Source organism: Eubalaena glacialis, chromosome 4, assembly GCF_028564815.1.
Source record: "Eubalaena glacialis isolate mEubGla1 chromosome 4, mEubGla1.1.hap2.+ XY, whole genome shotgun sequence".
Classification (NCBI taxonomy): domain Eukaryota; kingdom Metazoa; phylum Chordata; class Mammalia; order Artiodactyla; family Balaenidae; genus Eubalaena; species Eubalaena glacialis.
Window position 1 is genome coordinate 95,662,297 of NC_083719.1, and position 21,056 is coordinate 95,683,352.

Sequence of the window (21,056 nt, forward strand, 5' to 3'; positions counted from 1 at the left end):
GTACTTAGAATCAGAGAGACAGAAAGACTGGTGGTTGCCAAGGGCTGGTGCAGGAGGGTGGGAGGGGGGAATGGGGAGATATTGTTTAATGGGTATAGAGTTTCAGTTTCACAAGATGAAAAGAATTATGGAGATGGATAGTGATGATGGTTGCACAACATTATGAATGTATTTTTTTAAAATTTTTATTGGAATACAGTTGATTTACAAGGTTGTGTTAGTTTCTGCTGTACAGCAAAGTGCATCAGTTATACATATGAATGTATTTAATACTAGCGAACCATACACTTTAAAACGGTTAAGAAGACAAATGTTATGTGTATTTTGCAACAATAAAAAAATTAGAAAAATAGGCAATTCAAACATGTCATTATCAGGATAAGAGCAATAACATCCACTACTATTAGAAATGAAAGCCACAGAAAACAATGTTTTTTACAACAATTTGACAAGAAGGAATATGTTCTTTCTGAAGTCAAAACTTGGTAGTTAATTATATGAAAATCGTATATTTTCAATCAAATTAGCTTTGGTATAATAAGGTTTAAACTGATTATGGAGAAATTTTGAAAGACTCTTAAAGGAGCAGCAAAGAAAATTCAATGTTTTAAAAGGAAGCCCTGAGGGGAAGAGGATGGGGGGATAGATTGGGAGTTTGGGATTGACATGTACACACTGCTGTATTTAAAATAAAACACCTGGGACTTCCCTGGTGACGCAGTGGTTAAGAATCCGCCTGCCCATGCAGGGGACACGGGTTCGATCCTGGTCCGGGAAGATCCCACATGCCGCGGAGCAACTAAGCCCGTGCGCCACAGCTGCTGAGCCTGCACTCTAGAGCCCTCGAGTCACAACTACTGAGCCCGTGTGCCACAATTACTGATCCCGCACACCTAGAGCCTGTGCTCCGCAACAAGAGAAGCCACCGCAATGAGAAGGCCACACAACACAAGGAAGAGTAGCCCCCGCTCGCCACATCTGGAGAAAGCCTGCGCGCAGCAATGAAGACCCAACACAGCCAAAAATAAAATAAATAAATTTGTAAAAATAAATAAATAAAATAAAATGCCTTTCCATGAGAAAAAAAGGAAACCCTTAAAGGAAAACCATTAGAAGGATGCAGTAGAAATGATGTAAATAGAAAAAAGTAATAGTGTTTAAATATTTATAGGATTACTGCAAAATGTATAAGAATCATTATTTTTAAAATCTCGATCAAGAGTAAAAGCTTAGGTAAAATACAAGTGATTCAGACTTGCATTTGTAAAGACTGTTAAATGTTAAAATGGATAAATTTAGGAAGATTGTAGAAGATGTGTTCATATTTTTCTAAGATACTGGAAGTTAAGGAAATAAAGTAATTGATGTATCCAAAAAAAAGAAAAAAGTTTCCGGAAATAGACTATCAATTAAGACTTTGAAGTGATTTTTGTTACCCAAAGATGATGACTGTAGGTATAATTTTAATGAGCCTGAATTTTAGTGTATTACAGAATTATTGATTTCATTTATATTGGATTTACTCAATGTAAGCTCTGCTGATAAGTTTCTAACCAGGAAAATGAATATATGTTCAGAACTTAAATTCCAGATAGTAAAATTAAGGAGTACACATAATAAATGATGCAGTGTGTTCTCTCTTTCTTTGGCCTGTTGTATTTCTTGAATGAAGGTCTGCATGTTTTATCCCTCGTTTTTTTACTACTTTTCCCCATGTGATGTACAGCACATTTCCCCTCCCACTACTTTGCTGAAACATTTCTCTAAGATTATCATGACTTTATACTGTTAACCACATCCTCCTGCAAACTTCTTTTTTGACTTCCTGGGGCTCCAATATGCAAACCTAGCTCTCCTCCAGGATCTGACTTCTCTTTTTCCTGCTGCCATGAGCATCCTTAAGACCAATCATGGTTATGTTACTTTCTTCTATCTTTCCTCTGGATAATTCATGCCTTCTGATGGTTTCAGTGATCATTTTATTATGTACATGTACAGTGCCTAGCAGATATAAGGTACGCAATAAATGTTTATGAAAGGATATGTTGATGACTTCTAAATCTAGGTGTCTATTTGTCTCCTCCTGTCTTCTGTTTATCCTGTGGTCATTTAAATTCAGTACCTTAAACACTGAACTTTATTTCTGTCTCTAAATTGCTCCTGCTATCAATTTCTCTCTGTCTGTCGAAGCTACTACTACTTTTCCCATCCCCACACTTGAAACATCAGAGATATCGTTGACTGCTCTCTCTCTCTCCATCTCCCATCAAGACATGTCTTATCTATTCATTCTGGGGTTCTGGGGAATGTCTTTTGGATTCTCACCTCACTTACCACCTTCACTGCTTCCATGCTAAGCCAAGCTTTCATCACCCTTTGCCTAGCCTATTGCATTAGCTTCCAGCCTTTAGTCCTTTAGAATTCTATTTATATTAGAATTCCATTCTGTTTTCTGCAGCACAGTTGCTACAAAATTTTAAGGCATTGATTTTATGATGTTACCCTGGTTGTTTAAACACCTTCCCACCACATGTAAACTCTTCATCCTGATACTCAAGGCTCTCCACACTTTTGATTTACCTTACCTATTAACCCCCATCTCTCACTACACATAAAAGAAATTCCCTGCCTCCGTTAACTTGGTCTGCCCATCACACTAATTCCCACTTTATCTTCTTGCCCATCACACTAATTCCCACTTTAAACTGCCTTCCTCTGTCTCTCTACTTATTCCAATCCTACCCTTCCTTCACTGCTTTTCTCAACTTCCTTCTCCAGAAGGCCTCCCTGCCTCTCCCTTCACACGCGTATATTTTTCTTCTTTGCTACTTTATTGTATTCGTTGCCTCTGCTAGGGCCTTTCATTAACACCTTCTTATGTGCAAGTCTCAGCTCTTTACTAAGTAATAAGCTCCTCGCTGGTAAACAAGAGGAGTGTCCTATTTGTGTTCACTTGTTTTGTGTTCCTACTAGTATCTGGCAGAGCATTAGATAGAGAATGACTTTTAATTAATACTTGTTGAATGGAAATTATAGTCTCTTAAGAATGTATACTAAATGCACAAATATTCTAGTGCCTGACAATCAGCCCAACATTTGGCCTGGATTTTCTACAACCTCCAAGAATTTGGGCACTTGAACCTATCAAACTGAAATTGAGGGTCTGTCCACATTGCTTGGGTTCCACTTCATCAATGAGATGGGACTTTTACCCTCTAGCTTCTTGATTTCATATACCTTATTGAAGTCAGGCACTGAGGCATGGAACAAATATGAGTTTTTGAGTCTGTGGTTTTTTTTAAACCAAACAGAAACAGTTATATAGAGATTGAAACAGCACTTGATTTAACCAAGTACCTTGCTGAAGAAGATGAAATCATAGTGTGGCATGCAGTTTTGGTGAATCTAGTGACCAGGGATCTTGTTTCTGATGTGAACAACCATGATATATATCCACTATTAAAGGTAATTTCATTCTTTGTTAGATGGGTTTTTTTTTAAATTTCTGTCTTCCTCCTTCCATATTTTAGATAGTGTCTGTGAAAGCAGTCTTTCCCAAAATGATAGTCTATTTGTTCTGTATATATTCATTTTCTTAGGAATGGTTGTTTACTCTTAGAAGAAAATACCTTAGTCATAGACCTGGTCTAGGAGATGAGTATGAGAGAAGTTTGGACAGTTTCTTAATTCTTGGTGAGGTATAAATGTGTCTTAAGAAACCAGAAGTGGATGGAAATGGTATGCCTTTTTTTTTCTTATAAAAAAAGGATAGTATCTATTAACAACTGTTTCCCTAAAAGATTGTTAGTCAAACAGAATGATTTTTCACAGTTCTATATCCATGATTTATATACTCTGATTTATAGGGCCAACACTTAAAACCAGAGAGTTATATGCCAAAAAAGTAAACATTTTGAAGCTGCTTTTGATATTGGGAAGAGAGATGGGGAAATTAGAGTTAATGAATGAAGAAATAACCATGCCATCTTGTCCTTATAAAAGGGGAAAATAACATCTATAAAAGGGGAAATTTCTGTTATTACATCTTTAACAGTGATCATAAGAAAGATGGCACAGGTAAAACCAAAGCCAAAGTTTGGGAGCAGCCCCTCGGAGAGTTAAGGGCCACAGACAAAACAGCAAGTGTGTTAGGTGATGATTCCAAGTGAGATTCTGGGGCAGTCTGAAGGCGAGATCACAAGCACTTCGGGGTTCCAGACTTTCTTTTATCTAGTGTACAAAGTGCTGATGGGAACGTACTTGAATGTGGCATGGCGACCAATAGGAGAAGGCACTTGTTGGTGGGATAGAGGTGGCTCACTGATAACATCTGATCACTGGTTTTGAGTAAAGAAGTAAAAGCTAATGTTTGTTTTTAAAAATTTCAATGAATAACATTAATTTATTCTGAGGGATGTATTGGTAAGTGTATGACTATTGTAATCTTATTATTTACCAGCCGATAGCTCAATCGAAGAAATTTTATTTTGGAGTCAGAGCTTAAATTAGTCCAAGGCATAAATCAGTATTCCTTGGTTTTTTAGAGATATATATACTAAGCATGGAAGTTTCAAGGTAGAAAGTTTGTTTTATATTTCTCCATTTTTTCTCTATTTTAAAGACAACTGGAAATGTTTGGGTGATAGTAAATGATAAGAATGGTTAATATTTATTGAGTTCCTACTATATGCCAAGCAGTGTGCTGACACACATCATATTGTTTACGTATTGCTTACGTTTGAGGAAACTGAATCTATAGAGGTTTAAAAAGCTATACATTTAGTGACAAATAAAGATTATTTCTGAAGAAATATCTGTCACCTCTCTGTTAATGTCTTTTCAGACAAAGAGAAAAGCAGTGTAAATTGGGTGTTGTGAGCAGAACTAACAGTGTATTTTCTTTATTGTTTATAGAAGTATCTGTTAAAGAGACTTATCTCAATATGGAATACTTATTCAACTATAATTCGTGAAAATGTGGCAACATTGCAGGATGACTATTTAGCTCTGTAAGTACTTTTTGAGCAGTGATCATTGAATTAAATAATTCATATTAATGGATAGGCTTCCAGATTCATAAAATAAGATACTAATAGTTATGATTCACTGAGAGATTTGTGTGCCATTTGAGAATAGTAGATTTGGGAATGGTGAGCTACATGTATCCTAATAGGAAATAGTAGTTTGGGAATCTTAATTTACCTGCAAAGCACATACAAGTACACACAGGAATTTATAGCTTGATATTCTCAAATCTTAGGCTACTGGTTGAAATCTTAAGTATGTTGTACTATTGATGAAGGGTTGTGCTAAGCAAAACCAGCCTATACAAACAAATTGAAGGGTATGGGAAGGACACAGGGGGAAAAAAATCCCCTCTGTATATTCTTGATGACAGAGGGAAAAGTTCCATTATTTATGTCAGACAGAAATTCTAACATTATGCAGATATGATTAGGGAGGTTGACAGTGAACTGTATCAGTCATCGGTGTGTGAGCATGACCAAGTATTGCAAACGATTTCCCCATCATTGGTTCGATTAGGGGACTATGCCTGTTGTCATGCTGCTCTGGGAAGGGGGTTAAAGGCAAAACAGGGCTGCAGTACCGCTGGCCTCCCTGTGACACAAGGTTTGTGTGTGTAGGCTGGGCTTCCAGATTTAGTGAGGGAATCTGTGACCAACAATGAATGGTACAGGGATTATATTTACAGCTCTGGTCAACATCAAGCCGAAACCAATTAGACCAAGTAAGAAATACAAAAGGTGGTTATTCTCTCTCACGAGCATCCTTCTGAGAGGGGAGAAATTTTAGAGCTAGGGCGTGTGAGTGGACGAACATAGGGTTGGATTTACAGATGGATGGAAGACAGTGGGGATGAGCTAGGATGGAAGGTGGGTAGGCAAGTTGTATAGGCAAACAGAAAGGCCCAGCCAGGCAGCCCCTTTGTTAACCAGCCATGGCCTTGGCTCTCCTAAACTGGCCTAAAGTGACCTGCTTTTTGTAGCATCCCTGGGCCAGTTCTCTTCAGAGCAATCTCAGGGAGTTAGACTGTGCTTCCAGAGAAGTCCATCTTGCTGCTGCCAGCTTGGGGTGGGTGGGGAGAGAAGTGAATGTGTACATGAGTGCTCAGAACTGTCTCTCAGAAGGTCTCCCCCCTGGAGATTCTACTTCTGCTTATCAGAAGGTCAGGCCAGGCTGGGATGAAACTGGAGGGAGGGTGGAGCAATGGAGATTTGGCTCTTGGCATTTTCCAGAAACTTCTGACCCACTTGAATTCCTTTACCTCTTACTCCAAACTGCAACACCTCAAGGCACCGCTCATCTGGATTTATCATTGTTCTTCTCCATGTTCTTTTGAACTTATTTCATTTGCAATCATAATGTGTACCTCTGCTCAGCTATAAAAACAAAGCAGAAACCTCCGTTCTTTTTCTGGAGACAACGTTAATGGCCAGGAGGAGTAGAGGAAGAAACAGAAGCTTAAGCCAGGGGAGGCTCGCTGTCGAAGGAGAGAAATAAACCATTCCCTCTGTTCTCATGTGTAGAGAAAGAACTTTATTTTTAAGTGTGTTATATCAGATACTTAAAAGTCATTTTTTTTTATCTGTAAGGGAGTTATTGTATAAGGCAGGAACAATAAATTGATAACAGATGTGGCGTGTGTGTACACCCGTGTGTGTTTGAGGGAGATGAAGGAAGGCAGTAATTTATTTCTTACTTTCAGAAAGTACCAGTCTTGGAGCTTATTTGGTGCCTGAGAGCCTCTCAGCAAATATTTCCCTGAACCTTAAATACAGTTGCCATCCACAAAGGCTATTTTTTAACAAACCTGATGTTATTGGAAGGATGTTTTAAAATACCCATCTTTTTATGAAACACATATTCTTGGTGGCAGAAAAAATAAATGTAGTAATGAAAAATACATGTTTTTCTTTGATATTTCCTTCAAGAATATCACTGGAGAAACTTTTTGGAACTGCGTGTTGGTTGGGTCTTGAGGACTGTCTTCAGCTGTCAAGAGACCTCTTCAGAAACTGGATGAACCATCCAGAGAATGAGTAAGTGTAATATTGTAATTGCCCTTCTTTTTGTCCTGTTTCAGCACCAACAATTTCTCTGCCTTTTGATGCTCTTACTCTGGGAATGAACATTTTGTTTTTACTTAGATAATCTCTCTCTCTTACTATTTTTTTCAAATGTCCTTTAAAAAAACACACACACAATTGTCTCATGGAGGTCTGTGCATAGCAATAGATTAGAATTTATACACAGAATTCTCATCCAGGACCTCTCATTGCCAGTGCATTCCCTAATAAGCACCTGTGCTTATTTCAAGTCTTATTTAGGTTGTTCATTATAGTTATTTGTTCACATATATAAAAGTGCATCAGTGCATCTCTTTCTGTGTAAGTTTGCAGTCTCACTGACACCTGAGACCAACACTCTGTCATTTTGGTGTTATTATATTACCTTTAAAATATGACCTCAGATGGACTCTTAGAAAATGTGATAATAAGATATGAAACCAAATGGAGTTATCAACATACACTGTTTATACTGTTCTAATTTACTTCTCCCTCAAAACTCCTTAGTTTCTAAGCTAATTTGATGATCTCAAGATGTTAATATGAATGACAGTTTTCACAATTGCTTCTCTAGATTCCTACTTTTGATATTTATATCTAAGATCACAGACATTTTTTCTAGATTTATACTTCTAAGTATATGACAACCTAGATTAACATATAACTTAACAACTATGAAAAATATCATTGCATGTTATACCTTACAGAATACCTTATCCGATTAAAAATGTGATTTTATGTTATGGCATTGCCTTGGGAAATGATAAAGAATGGGATTTTTTGTTAAATATCTACAATAATAAAACAAAAGAAGAAGAAAGGATTCAACTTGCTTATGCAATGAGCTGCAGTAAAGATCCATGGATACTTAACAGGTGATTATTACAACTTACCTTGAAAGGGTTCTTGGTGGAAGAATGCAGTTAATAAACCAAAGGGAGAAAAATAGAAATAAGCTAATATAAGAATTAATATGAAACATACTTATAATTCAGTAACTTAGAACCATATGGGATTTTAACTCCATTTATTTAAATTTACTCTTTCCATTGGATAATGTTTACGTATTTATTTTCTGCCACATGCGCTTTTACAGATATATGGAGTATGCCATCACTACATCTCCATTCACTTTTAATGAAACAAATATAATCGAAGCTGTGGCAGCCTCTGAAGTTGGCCGATACGTTGCAAAGGACTTTTTAATCAACAATTGGCAAGCTGTGAGTGAAAGGTAAGGAGGAAATGTGAGACCTCTCTTTCATTTAGGTCATTGGTTTGGTGCTAGTGGCTCAACTTTAGTCTGGCCAGGTCACTAAAGTCCTTTGCATTGACTAGAAAACTGATAAATTTTCCTGCGTTTAGTCTCACCACAAACTAGCTGTGTGAAAGATAAGATCACTTATCCTCAGTTTTGGCTTTTTTTTGTGAATGTAGATCTGCATGGGGTACTTATCTACCTCAATTTCCCACTGTGCCCACTAAGAATCTTGTCTTCAGAGACAGAACTTAGAGCAAGTCATGTTTTTTGGTATGAGTGTACATCATCCATTCATTTCTTTTGTGAAGTACATCACCGTATCTTTAAGAAACAGCAATGTTCATTACTACATAAGCTTGGATATTGCTTGTGCCTTTTGTCAGATTCCCTTTATGTATCTGGCTTCCATGTTCTCGAACTTTTTACATTTCTCACCTTTTAAGATTAAATCTGCTTGCTACTTAGTCTGCCAGGTAAAATAGACGTTGAAATGCACAAGTCAGGCAGCATACCCTCGACAGCTGCTCTTTCTAGAACATGACTTAACCATACGTTCGTTTTGGGAGGGGTGGGATGGTGGATCAAGCCATTTTATTGAGGGGCTTCAGGGGAGGGTCGAAGGGCTGGGAAGACAAGGAGGTCTGACAGCATCCTTCTCCAGGCCAGGATCTCCCCAGCTTCACAGTCTCTGAAAGCCTGAACCATACATTCTGAAAAGCCTCGAATAATATGTCCTACAACTATTCGCATACTGAAGAGTTAGCAGATCAGAGTAGCCAACAGTTCAGATACATACACAGCTGTAAAGTTGGAAGATACTTTTTGCAAATAAATTTACGTCTTTGGAACAGAAGATATATTTAGAATATAAATGTTTAAGAATCTGAATATCGTTCTCTTATACAGCAAAATAATGGCATGTTTTTCTTTTATGGACATGTATTGAACACCTTTACAATACACCAAAAATGTATTTTTAAATCAGAAATTTTAAACATGTAGATAAAAGCTCTTTTGTACAGTACCGTTTTTCTGGCTCATCAGGGGGACATGCATAGCATACTCACATATTGAGAAAATTGTCCTTATCTCTTGTTTTAAATTATCATTCTAGGTTCATTGTTCAGAGAGCCTTATGACCTTGGGGGTAAATGATGTCTTCCATTTTTGTTTAAGTCATTAAAGGTAATGCCGTCCTTCCCAGGTCCTACTTCCCAGTGGGAATTTGGGAGTTGGGTATAAATCAGAAGTATTTACTCAGGTCGCCTTGTTCCATGAGGTTTCAGAGGTTCCAGCCTCGTAGGGCTGTCTGTTACTTTCTGTTCTCTCTCCCTGGAGCTTGTATCGAAAGCTCTGACCCCCATGCCCCCTCTCCGGCTGACATGCCTGGCTTTGCCTGGTCTGGAAGCCATCTGCCCTCTTGCTGCCGTGATCATTTTGCCCAAGATCATTCACTTCAGCTACAGTCCCTGACTGTTTTCTTCCAGAGCATCCTGTGGAACAATCTAGCAGCGATTTTGGAATTAAACTGCTGAGAGAACAGCTCCTTTAAAAAATAAGTGATTATTTTCCTGAGGGCCCAGCTTGTAATCACCACAGCCTATCACACTCTCCATGCCTTCGGATGCCCTGCCGGGCCCTGAGAAAGACGCAGCTTCACAGTTACTTCCCAGGCTCAGGGCTTAGTAGTGCCTGGCACTTAATGTGCACTTGTACGTGTTGAGGATTGTTCATATTGTTGTTGTGGCCCAAGGTGACATGGTACCTGTCAGTCCCGGGCCATATCCGCACTCAGATGGGTGAGCCTAAGCACAAGCCAGACACTTTCCAATGTTGCAGAGCTTCGTAATTACCTGGAGTGGTTCATACACCTAAAGACTCCCAAGCCCACCCTACCCCTTGAAGATCAGAATCTGCCAGAATAGGGCGCAAAATCTGTACCTTTCTCTAGCACCCCAGGTGACCCCGGTGTAATTTAACATGGAACCAATTGACACTGGATTAAAAAATTATCTAAGTCTGCATTGCTCAATATGGTAGCTACTAGCTAACATATGGCTATTTAAATTTAAATTAAGTACAATTAAATAAAATTTAAACTTCAACTCCTCAGGGAATTCCCTGGTGGTCCAATGGTTAGGACTCCACGCTTCCACTGCAGGGGGCACAGGTTCAATCCTCGACCCCCGGTTGGGGAACTAAGATCCCATAGGCCTCGTGGCACAGCCAAAAAAAAAAAAAAATTCAGTTCGTCAGTTGTACTAGCCTTGTTTTAAGTGCTCAGTGTGGCCAGTAGCTACCATACTGGACAGCTCAGATAGAGAGCATTTCCATCCTCGAGAGAATTCAACTGGACAACACTGCTCTAAGGGGTAAAGCAGCCCCTCAATTTATTTTTCCTCTCTTTCTATACCATACACAGCACATGTAACTAGTTAAGCCCCGCAAATGGCTTTGAGCAACCCATGGGAAAGATTGCTCTTAATTTAAGTGTGTTTTAATTTTTATTCCTCAGAAGAACTTTTTTCTGCAGTTGGAGAACAGAAACATGTTTGCAACGCTCTCTAAAAAGTCCATTGTCTAACAATTTGTTTAAATGATTTAACTGTATTAAATACGAGTCTAGAAGGACTTCCTTTAAAAAAAAACCAAACTCTAAATAGGTATTTCATTATCCCTAAGAAGGTCTTAGAATTGTAAATGCCTTCACTTTTAACCATGGCTTAAATGTTTTTATCTTTTATCAACAAAATGCCATGCTCATAAAATAGATGCCTTTCCTTTTCTGTTTATGATAAATTAAGCTCAGTTCACTCCTCTTACACATTCTGCTACAAAAAGTCTTTGAGACTCAAATAAATTTGCCTTCTACATCTAAAACAGTTATTTTTAGGATTCAATTTATAGTCACCAGTCTTGCTGAATTTTGCAAATGATTTTGAATAGACAGTAATATTATATATGAATTGTTAAGAGGAAATAAAAGTTCAAATTAATAATTAAAATGTTATATACATTAAAACGGCACAGGAATGCTTACCTTATTCTTTGTACATCAGAATATTTACTTAGCACTTATTAAACAATTATATTTGACATGAATATTTGTATGTCACCAGTCTTCATAAAATGATAAAGGTAGTATAAAAGTGTAAGTAAACAAATGCGATGACAAATTAAATTTTATGTTATTTAAGTGAAAAGGATTTATTTTAAATTTGCTATAATGTGACTGATCACTCGCAAATTAGCTTTGAAACTGGTATTTCTCCAGTGTGTGTGTTTCACTGAGCGTTATTCATGGAGACACTGACAAGCCTTCTGTGAACAAAGGAGACAGTAGCCCATCAGTTTGGAAACTGTCTATTTTAACCTCCACAAATTCATAGTATATGTTAGCATCATAAAGCTCCAAGAAGCCTGTCAGAAGGAAATCTAGCATGTAGCCCAGCGTCTTGTCACTGTAATCCTGCTATGTACTGTCTATGCTAATGTAAACAAAGTGTCATTCTGCCAGTAGATCAGTTGTTCCAAGCGAAAGACAGATGAGAAACTAAATTCTCTAACCCTCTCATCTGGAACTTTAACTAGAACAACACTTATTTATTGATGGCCTATTAGTTAACATTTCGGCCTTGGTTTCCTCTTGCATAAAATGAAAGATGTTGTATGTGATCAGCTGTAAAGTTCTTTCTGGTAATAAGAAGTTCTGGTTTTTCTATGCCAAGGCACAGTTAGTTCAAGCTGTTGTTGGGGGTTATAAAGTGATTAAGACACGGTCTCTGATAAATGTTACAGAGGACAGATGGAGAGTGCTCTAGGGATTCAAAGAGAAGAAGGGGGATTTGAACAAGCAGGTGGAAAAACTCACCTTCTACATGGAAGGGAGGACACCAGTAATTGCCTGGGGGCCAGGCTGAGAGTCCGACTTGGGACTGATCGTCATAACTGGCTGGAGCTTAGGGCCCTGGAAAGGAGACAATAGGGCTGGTCAAGCGTTAGAGTTGAGACACTGCCAATAGCAGTCCAGGAACATCTGCTCCCCTTAGCCAGGCCCCAGATTCTTCCCAGGGAGCCTAATCTGAAAATATATTTTGGAACACTTGCTTGAGTAAAACAACTTTGGTTTGATACTGCTTCTCAGTCCCACGTGCAGGGCACTGCACTGGAGGCTGTGGGGTATTTAGTTAATTGTTAGATGAGAGGTGATCTTTTGGATACTGATCCCAGTGAGGGAGCTTCCACTAACCATAAAGACATCTTTCAGGTTCCAGAGAAATCAGTATGAACCTGCACTTGTGCATAGCTCCTATGAAGAAATGTGTGAATAGACACGAAACAACAGGATTTTTGTGACTTTTTATTGGATGTGGTAGAAATGATGTTTGTTTCATGCTTGTTATGTTGCTTTTGGCTTTCATAAAATGATGCAGGCTTCACCACCTACAGGAATACCTTAGCTTTATTTGAATATAGAATACAAGGTATCATCACTTTCAAACTCAACCGATCCAAAACGAATCTTACCCTCTTCTTCACCAAACCCCTTATTTCTTCTCCAAATATGTGATACAGGCTAAAGTCCTACGCTTGAAAAACTTACACTCTTTTTTTTTTAACTTTTTATTTTAAATTGGAGTATCGCCGATTAGCAATGCTGTGATAGTTTCAGGTGCACAGCAAAGCAACTCAGCCATACATATACATGTATCCATTCTCCCCCAGGTTCCCCCTCCCATCCAGGCTGCCACGTAACATTGAGCAGAGTTCCCTGTGCTATACGTAGGTCCTTGTTGGTTATCCTTTTTACATGTAGCAGAAACTTACACTCATTTTTACTCCTACTCTGTTGTATTTCATGATGGGGAACATAGAGTTGAAAGGGTTAAATTGGAACAAACTGAGAGAATTAAGATGTTATCAGAGTGGTGTGCCCAAGCACTGGAGGACCCATTTTCACTGCCTATCACTGGGTCAGGCGAGATACCTGGCTGCCTCCATGCTTGCCTAAGTGGCCAAGCTTGCTGCAGGAAATCAGACATGGCAGGGGAAGGGATGGGAGGGGAGGGCAAATGTGAGAAAGGAGAGACGCGGAAGGTGAGATGGACTAGAGTCCCAAATCACGCTGACTAGCACTGAATGTTATCAATTTCTTGAAAGGGCAACTATCCTGACAAACGTTGGCTCCTGTCTTCATGTTAATACCTTTGACTACTGGTGGGCTAAGCTATCTGTAATGTATATATTTTTGTTGAGTACTACTTCAAAGAGATTGCTCTCTCAAGCAGAATGATAAATCATCTGTCTCAAAAATATCTCCTCTTGAAACTTTCAAGAACAGGAAGGAATGAAGTGTGCCAGGCACCCTGATAGGCGCTTCAGTGTACATTATCTCATTTAATCTCCATACCAATGCTTCTAACTATATGTTATTCCCCCATTTTTACAGTTTATAAGTTGCCCCAAGGTAACTTCAAACCCAGCCCTGCCTCTGGGGTAACCTTTCTCCTGTATGTGGTAGAAAAATCACACATTTAGCAACGTAGGTAGTTTTCTTTTGTTTCCTGCTTTTTTTTAAGTCTGGAACTCAGTTTCTTTGCAAATTTTGTCAAATTTCTTGAGTCATTTCACAGGCTTTTTAAACCTGGCCAACCAAAATGAAGAACTAAGAAATATTTCTTCTTTCCCCAAAGAAACAGATTTGGTTGCCTGAATTATATGTAGATGGTCTCTTATCCTCCACTTTGCTGAAGTAGACTCAGCTTAAGTTATAGCTGGGAACTTAAAAAGAACAAAAGCACTGTTTTCTCTCACCTTTGTCTGCATATCATGCCAATGTTAACTCTTACAAGTTTTAATTTCAAGTATACATTTTTGAAGCAAATCAATTGTGTGTATTAACTATCAGCTATCAAGACAGTATCCTGATTCAACCCTTTCTTGTCCAGGCCATTATATTAACCTTATTTTAATTTTCTTTCTTTTTTAATGCATCCAAAAGTCTTTCTTTACTTTTTTCACTACAACAACACTTTGAGCAGGTATGTATCTGCTGTTTTTCCATAGCAACATTTCATGGCTGTTTTTCAGACAATTCTTGTCAGTTATTCAAGGTCACTAAGCTAAAGGGGAAGTTTCAGTTACCGTACCTGTTTGAGGGAGCTTAAGGAAAGCCAGAGTACTTAGCCCTCAGGGATCACCAACATTTTGAGAATCTCTTTCCAAACAGCATATGCAAATACAGAAGTTTCAATAAGCTTTCAGGGTATTTTAGTCAGAGTTTCTGAAACTGATTCTATATTAACTACACTTTTTAAGGGGTGTACTTTGAGTATTTACCTATTCTCTTTTAAATTTTCTTAATTTGGGTATGTGACATCTATTCTAACCACTTCTTTTTGAAAGATAAAAACAGTTTTTGTTACTGTTTTTAAGAACAGCTTTTTATATTTAAATGAAACTTTTAAAACTATGTGTTACACAAATCAATATTAAACTATAATTACTTCTTTGTGCTAATAGACTTTTCTATAGCATGAATTTTCTATGAAAAGATGAAGCTAAACAAGTTCATATATGGTTTTGCTTAGATTTGGGAGTTAGGAGTTAATAGGGGCTGTATCCTTAGCATTTATCTGCTCTGTAGCTTTGTCTTGCCAAACGTTTTCCACTCCTGATTAGCATCTTGTTGCTTTGTAGGTATGGAACACAATCATTGGTTACTCTGTTATACGTAATAGGGAGAACCATAAGTACGGATTTACAGATCTTAGAGGTAAGTACTATAGATATTGTGCATTATAAAGACAATTTAGAAGCCATTTTTTATGTAATTTGGAGTTGCTAAAATTAAAAATAGTATGCTTTTCTGAACTGTTACATTCTATGCTCCATTGATGCTATTATCACTGTGCAGGAAATGTCTTTTAATTCTGTCTTGCTCTTGAAATAGAGACCATTCTTGTTCATGGAGGGTTGTACTTCACCTGAATTATTGCAGTAGACTATGGGCCGGGCTCCCTGTCGCAGGCTGTTCTTCCCTCCATCCCATCCATCACATCACTGCCGGTCATTGCCCTGCTCCCAAAGTTTCAGTAGCTCATCCTAGTTTTCAGAAGAAATTTTAAAATCTTTTCATTAACACATGAAGCCCTTCATAATCTGGCCCCTGCATTACTCCCTAGCTTCACTTTTGCCCACTTCACCAACCAGTGTCAGAGAATAAGAGGCATAGGTACCCCCGAACACTTTTCCTCTAGTTACGCTGTACCACTTAACAGAATTTCTTAAATTATCATGTTGTTGCACATTTCCCAGATTTCAGAAACACTCTACCTTCTGTCTGGGGTGCCCTCCTCATGCCTGTCCTTGGCTGGGTAATTCCTAATCCTCCTTTAAGACCCTGCTCCAACCACATATTCTAGGAATTTCTTTTTTTTTTTTTAATAAATTTATTTATTTATTTTTGGCTGCATTGGGTCTTCGTTGCTGCATGTGGGCTTCTCATTGCAGTGGCTTCTCTTGTTGCAGAGCATGGGCTCTAGCCGCGCGGGCTTCAGTAGTTGTGCCTCGCTGGCTTCAACCGTGAGCGGTTGTGGCTCACGGGCTCTAGAGCGCAGGCTCAGTAGCTGTGGCGCAGGGACCCAGTTGCTCCGCTGCATGTAGGATCTTCCTGGACCAGGGATTGAACCCGTGTCCCCTGCATTGGCAGACGGATGCTTAACCACTGCGCCACCAGGCAAGCCCTCTAGGAAATTTTTAACTAACTAATTTACACCCTCTCCTCCTCCATGCTCCCAAATCATCCTATGTAGTTGTTACTATGAGAGAGAGAGGAAGAACTGGTAATTCCTGAAGGAATGATCTTTGTTTGAGTTTTGGCCTGCCTGAGGCTGAGCTGTCAGGACCTGATTTATCAGGGATTCCCCAGACAAGAGAGTGCGGGGCACACCCAAAAATCCTGGAACGAAAGCTCCTAGAATCAAAACTGAGTTTGTGTTGATATCTTCAAAAGTGCCTCTGTTCATCTTTATCTCTACAAAACCCAGTAGTTTTGTTGTTGTTGAATGAATGAATGAAGTTTGTATAACTTGAGCAATCCCCAAAGTTCCAAAATTCTATAATCACTGATAGTTCATTAAAAAAATGCAAAACTGGATTTAGCAGTAGTTAAATTATTGTAATTTTGAAAACAAGTGAGTTAGCTACCATGAATATCTTTGTCAACAAGCTGTTAATGACCAACAGTCCTACTACAATGTATTGGTTCACATGATAATATTGAAAACAATTACTAAAAAAGGTAAATGAAAAAAAAAGTCATATGAATCCCTTTTCCCTCCACACCAGCACAGTTTTTATACACTCTCCGAATCTCTTGCTCTGGTCTTTCTACTCCACCCTGCTGGAGCCTGTCCTCACTTGTGCTCTCAAGCACCCGTGAAGCCCCACACACAGTCCCCCAGACCCACACTCCCCTCCCACCCACTGCAGCTGCTCGATCGGGGGCGGTGCTGCTGGTGTGTGGCTCCCACTGCCTGGCAGGAATGCCCAGGTGTGGGAGAGAACGGGAGGTTTGCTCCTGGCCCCTTAATCTACTTTTTCCTAGAACCTTATTTGTCTTTTGCATTGTAGTTAGACTTGACAACCCTATTACTACCTAATTTCAAGTACATTAGGGTTTATGTGACCTTTTGTGAGCTGGTAGGGTACACTATCATTTTATGGTAATGTGTGTTCTGAGTTATAATCCAATGACACAGAAATAGACTTTTGGAATATGATTTATTCAATTCAATTATTATTATCCCAATTATTCAATTGGGATCTGTCTGGCTTGAATGTAATATTGCAACAAACGTTCCCATAACTGAATGCTTGACCTGACTCAATGAAGGAATTTAGCCAATGGATGAATCCACTATAAATATTCTTAAATAAAGGGTAACATTTGTAAAGACATGGATGTTGTATACCAGTTTTGAGCTTTGGAAGTTGCAAAGTTTCTTTTGAAATAAGGAAAGGTCTCATTGTGTCTCTGTCTACAAATCTTGTATAATATCCAATATGCATTCTGGAAATCTTTATTGAGCACCTACTACGTGCTTGGGGAATAGAGCATTGAATAGAATAAACAAAGTTCCTACTTCCTAGAGCTTCCAGTCTACATCGGATTCTTCAGGACAGGTGTGGTCTTCATCACATTTTCTCAGTCACAGTCTCCTCAGGGACACACCATATAGGGACAGACATTTCTACTCATTCCAACTGTCATCATCCATTCACAAGATCATGTCGCTACTTAACATGAACTTTGTCTTACTGTGCCTAAGTGAGAAGTTCAATTGCACTGATGGACCAACCGTCTCTTTGTCCTTTCAGCTGCAGCAGTTTTGCAGTAACATGTTGGAGGAGCACCAGAGACTCACAGTTCAGGCCAAATTACAGACAATAAAGAATGAAAATCTGAAAAACAAGGAGCGAAGTGCCAGGATAGCTGCGTGGCTACAGAAAAACACATAATTTAGTGGCAACTTTCGGCCCTTCTCTTGCATATTATAATGTGCTCACGGTTTTGTCTTCCAATATTCTGTGAGTCTGGAAAACCACACGTTTTGTTATTCGTATTTCAGTCACATTTACTACTCAGAGTCCTGTTCTTCCCCTATTGTCACGTTTGGCCCTGAAGCTCAGTGATTGTTGAGGATTTTGCCAATAATGCTGTATTTCTGGGGAAGATTTTGCTTCATGTTGGGCTACAAACCACATGATTTACTTTAAATGCCTTGGCAAAACAAATTTACCGTAGAAAATTTTGCTTGTTCTGTTGTGAAGGCCAGTGGAATATTACATCATTGGGTAATGAGCACATTCTTTTCTGAGGGAAATACAGATTTGCAATACTCTAGGGTTTATTTAGTTCAATATTTAAAAGAGTAATGAGCAAATGACACAACAGTGTAAAGAAATAGAAACCAGAAAAATAATATTCACTAGAAGACAGACAAGCCAAAGAAATGCAAGTTTTAAAAAGAAGAAACAGACAATTTTGTGAGCCACGTTAAGTGCCCCAAAGGCAAGAAATGTGTCTCCTCCTGCCCATTTCTCTCTCCCCAGTGCCTGCTGCATCACGCCACGCTTTACTGGCTACTAACTTTATGGTGTCACAAAGAGACCTGGGATTGTAGGATCCATGAAGTACCTGTAGGATTGCTGTTGTGGAGACCAAATGGAAAGCAAGGCTCTGCCCTGAAGCTCTTGACTGTAATTCACCTGTGGGACAGACACTCTTTCAGCCAAAGTTTAGCAGCAAAAATGATGATGTCAACAGACAATAGCAATTATGGGCTAATCTCCAACGCAAAGGATAATGGTCAGATAAAGAGTAATAGAACTAAAAGATTAACCAGAGCATAATCTTTGTAGCTTTGCACTCAGCAGATTAAGTTTGAAATGTGGTTTCATTTGGCCAAATTGAACCTGCTTGTAGTTTGGACAACTTTAAACATTTTCATCAATCACAATGTACGGAATTAGCTTAGTTTTGTTACCCCTGATTTAATCAGGACAGCTAAGGCAAATCATCCTACTCTAGACTTTGTGTGTATACCATTTAATTCTTGTTTTAATTTTAATTTTGTTTTTACAGAATGGGGGTAAAACTACAGATCCTCTATCTACCTCAAAGTGATACTGTAAAGATTAAGGACTATGTCAATGAAAAGCCTTTAAATATGTCATATAAACTCAAGGCAATGTGATCTAAGGGTTTTTTCCTATTTCTTCTGTAAGTTAATGTACCCACAAATTAAAATGCAAGACAAAAGTTCACTTTCATATTCACTTCACAAGAAGATACTCCCTGAGAGGGAATGGGAGGCTATGGGACTTGGCCATGAGGACAGACCAAAGCACAGCCTGCACAGACTTGACCATGGGTCATAGGTCAGAGAGATTTTTCTTTAAATTTAACAATTTAAAATGTAAGCAATAAAACGTCTCCATGTCTTCAAATTGTTATGTGTGCAGTATCTTCCTGTGTTTTCTTAAACGTGCGTTCTCTGTTTCCTGTATCTCCTCCAATCATCCAGATCGTCTTTCGATAACCATGTCACGTGTCCTCTCAACTGCCTTCTCCTCCTTTCTTTCTCTCCTCCACTTCCACTCCCTTCCCCTCCCTTGTGTTCCCCTGTCTTCCTTCTCCCTTTCCAGTAACCTCTGCCTTCCTTCTGCCTGGTTGTCCATGTCCCCTCTCCTTGATCTTCCTCCCCTCCTGTGCTCTCATTCGACCAAGTGTGCTTGGAGGCTGGCACTCGGGATGCTGAGCGGGCTCTGATGCCTGTTATTGGGTGATGCCAAGCCCTGATCCTACCAAAGGAGCACACTGGGCTCTTCAGACCATTTGTTGACAATTAAAGTTCCATTATATCTTAGCTTCTGTAGTAATTAAACAGCACCAAAAATGTTCATCCAAAATCAAATGCCCAAATATTTGGTTAATAGTCCTTCCTCTAAATATGAAGAAAAATTTTGAATAATGTACATTTTTTCTTACTTGGATGAAGCCAGTTACTCCAGATAAGCATTACATTTTATTATATTGTACCTTATACTTGGTATAAAAAGAAGTAATTATTGATTGATTACTGTGATAGCAATAAGTCAGGGAGTGATACTGAGTCAGATTTGTCTAAATGGTATAAATATTTTATTAACCAATAAACCAGCTTATTTATTAGCACGCCAACTGTAACACAATATTTTCGACCCATCTAGTTTATACTGTTCATCCTAAAGCAGGTTAACAAGAAATACAATGTATTCATGATTTTTTTCAATTTGATAATTAGAAATTAAAGTTTTCCTTATAATCTTATGCTTTTTTCCTCCTCAAACCCATTCAGTGACTTTTCATTGCTGATCTTAAGTGAAAGAACAAATGCCTTAGTCTTGAAGACTCTAGATGCTTTGTAATTCAGAGCTCTGGGACCAATCTGTACAGCAATTTATTCTGAAGAATGAATGAAGAAGCAAAATGAGCTTTAAAAAGGATTTCTACTTGATTACTTTTCCTGTTTACTCCAGTGAATGCTTTTTTTCCGTCCAAACTCTAGCAGGATTAATATGTCCACTCCCAAGCCTTAAAGGAGGTTTACAAGTGAATGTAACTGCTTCCCCGGATACAAAGAATTATGTAGCATAGTCAGAAGCATTTGAAGCTACACGTATATTGCCTCCAGCTCAATCTTCTCACCAGTTCAACAACATTCAGCAAGTATGTTCTTCACAGCACAACTCTTATTTAAGAGTTATTTGGACTCTTCCTCTTCCCTTCCTTTTATAAACAGGTCAGTCCTAAAGGTGAGGCAGAGCAAGGTAAGCGTCTACACCAGTGGGAGCTGAGGGGCAGCTGAGGAGGCCCAGGACCTGGAACGAGGTGTAAGAGCTTGAGTGGGTGAAGAGGGAGTCCACACACCAGGGAGCAGCTTGGCACAGGATGTCAGAGCCCATGAAGGGTGAGTAGAGTGGCCCTACAGTGCAAGGAGGGAGCTTACGACATGGACAGTCAGAGCCCAAACAGGGTGAGAATGGGGAGTCCCATAGTGGGGTGGAGAGGAGGCTCAGACTGGATGAGGGTTCAACATAAGGTATCAGAGCCTGAGGCGGGAGAGGAGGACATCCACATGGGGTGGGGGAGAGGCAGAGAT

General features: G+C 38.9%; 1 protein-coding gene across 1 annotated transcript in view; it reads left to right on the forward strand.

Moving 5' to 3' along the window:
- The window catches only part of LVRN (laeverin), a 78,196-nt gene extending 60,303 nt beyond the window's left edge, over window positions 1-17,893 (forward strand). Inside the window, exons 14-20 of the mRNA XM_061188067.1 lie at window positions 3,312-3,465; window positions 4,915-5,009; window positions 6,954-7,061; window positions 7,796-7,963; window positions 8,185-8,322; window positions 15,049-15,124; window positions 17,731-17,893. Of these exons, the coding sequence (XP_061044050.1) occupies window positions 3,312-3,465; window positions 4,915-5,009; window positions 6,954-7,061; window positions 7,796-7,963; window positions 8,185-8,322; window positions 15,049-15,124; window positions 17,731-17,871 (880 nt within the window). The 3' untranslated portion in view covers window positions 17,872-17,893. The remainder of the gene's footprint in view (window positions 1-3,311; window positions 3,466-4,914; window positions 5,010-6,953; window positions 7,062-7,795; window positions 7,964-8,184; window positions 8,323-15,048; window positions 15,125-17,730) is intronic.
- Window positions 17,894-21,056: the final 3,163 nt, after the last annotated feature.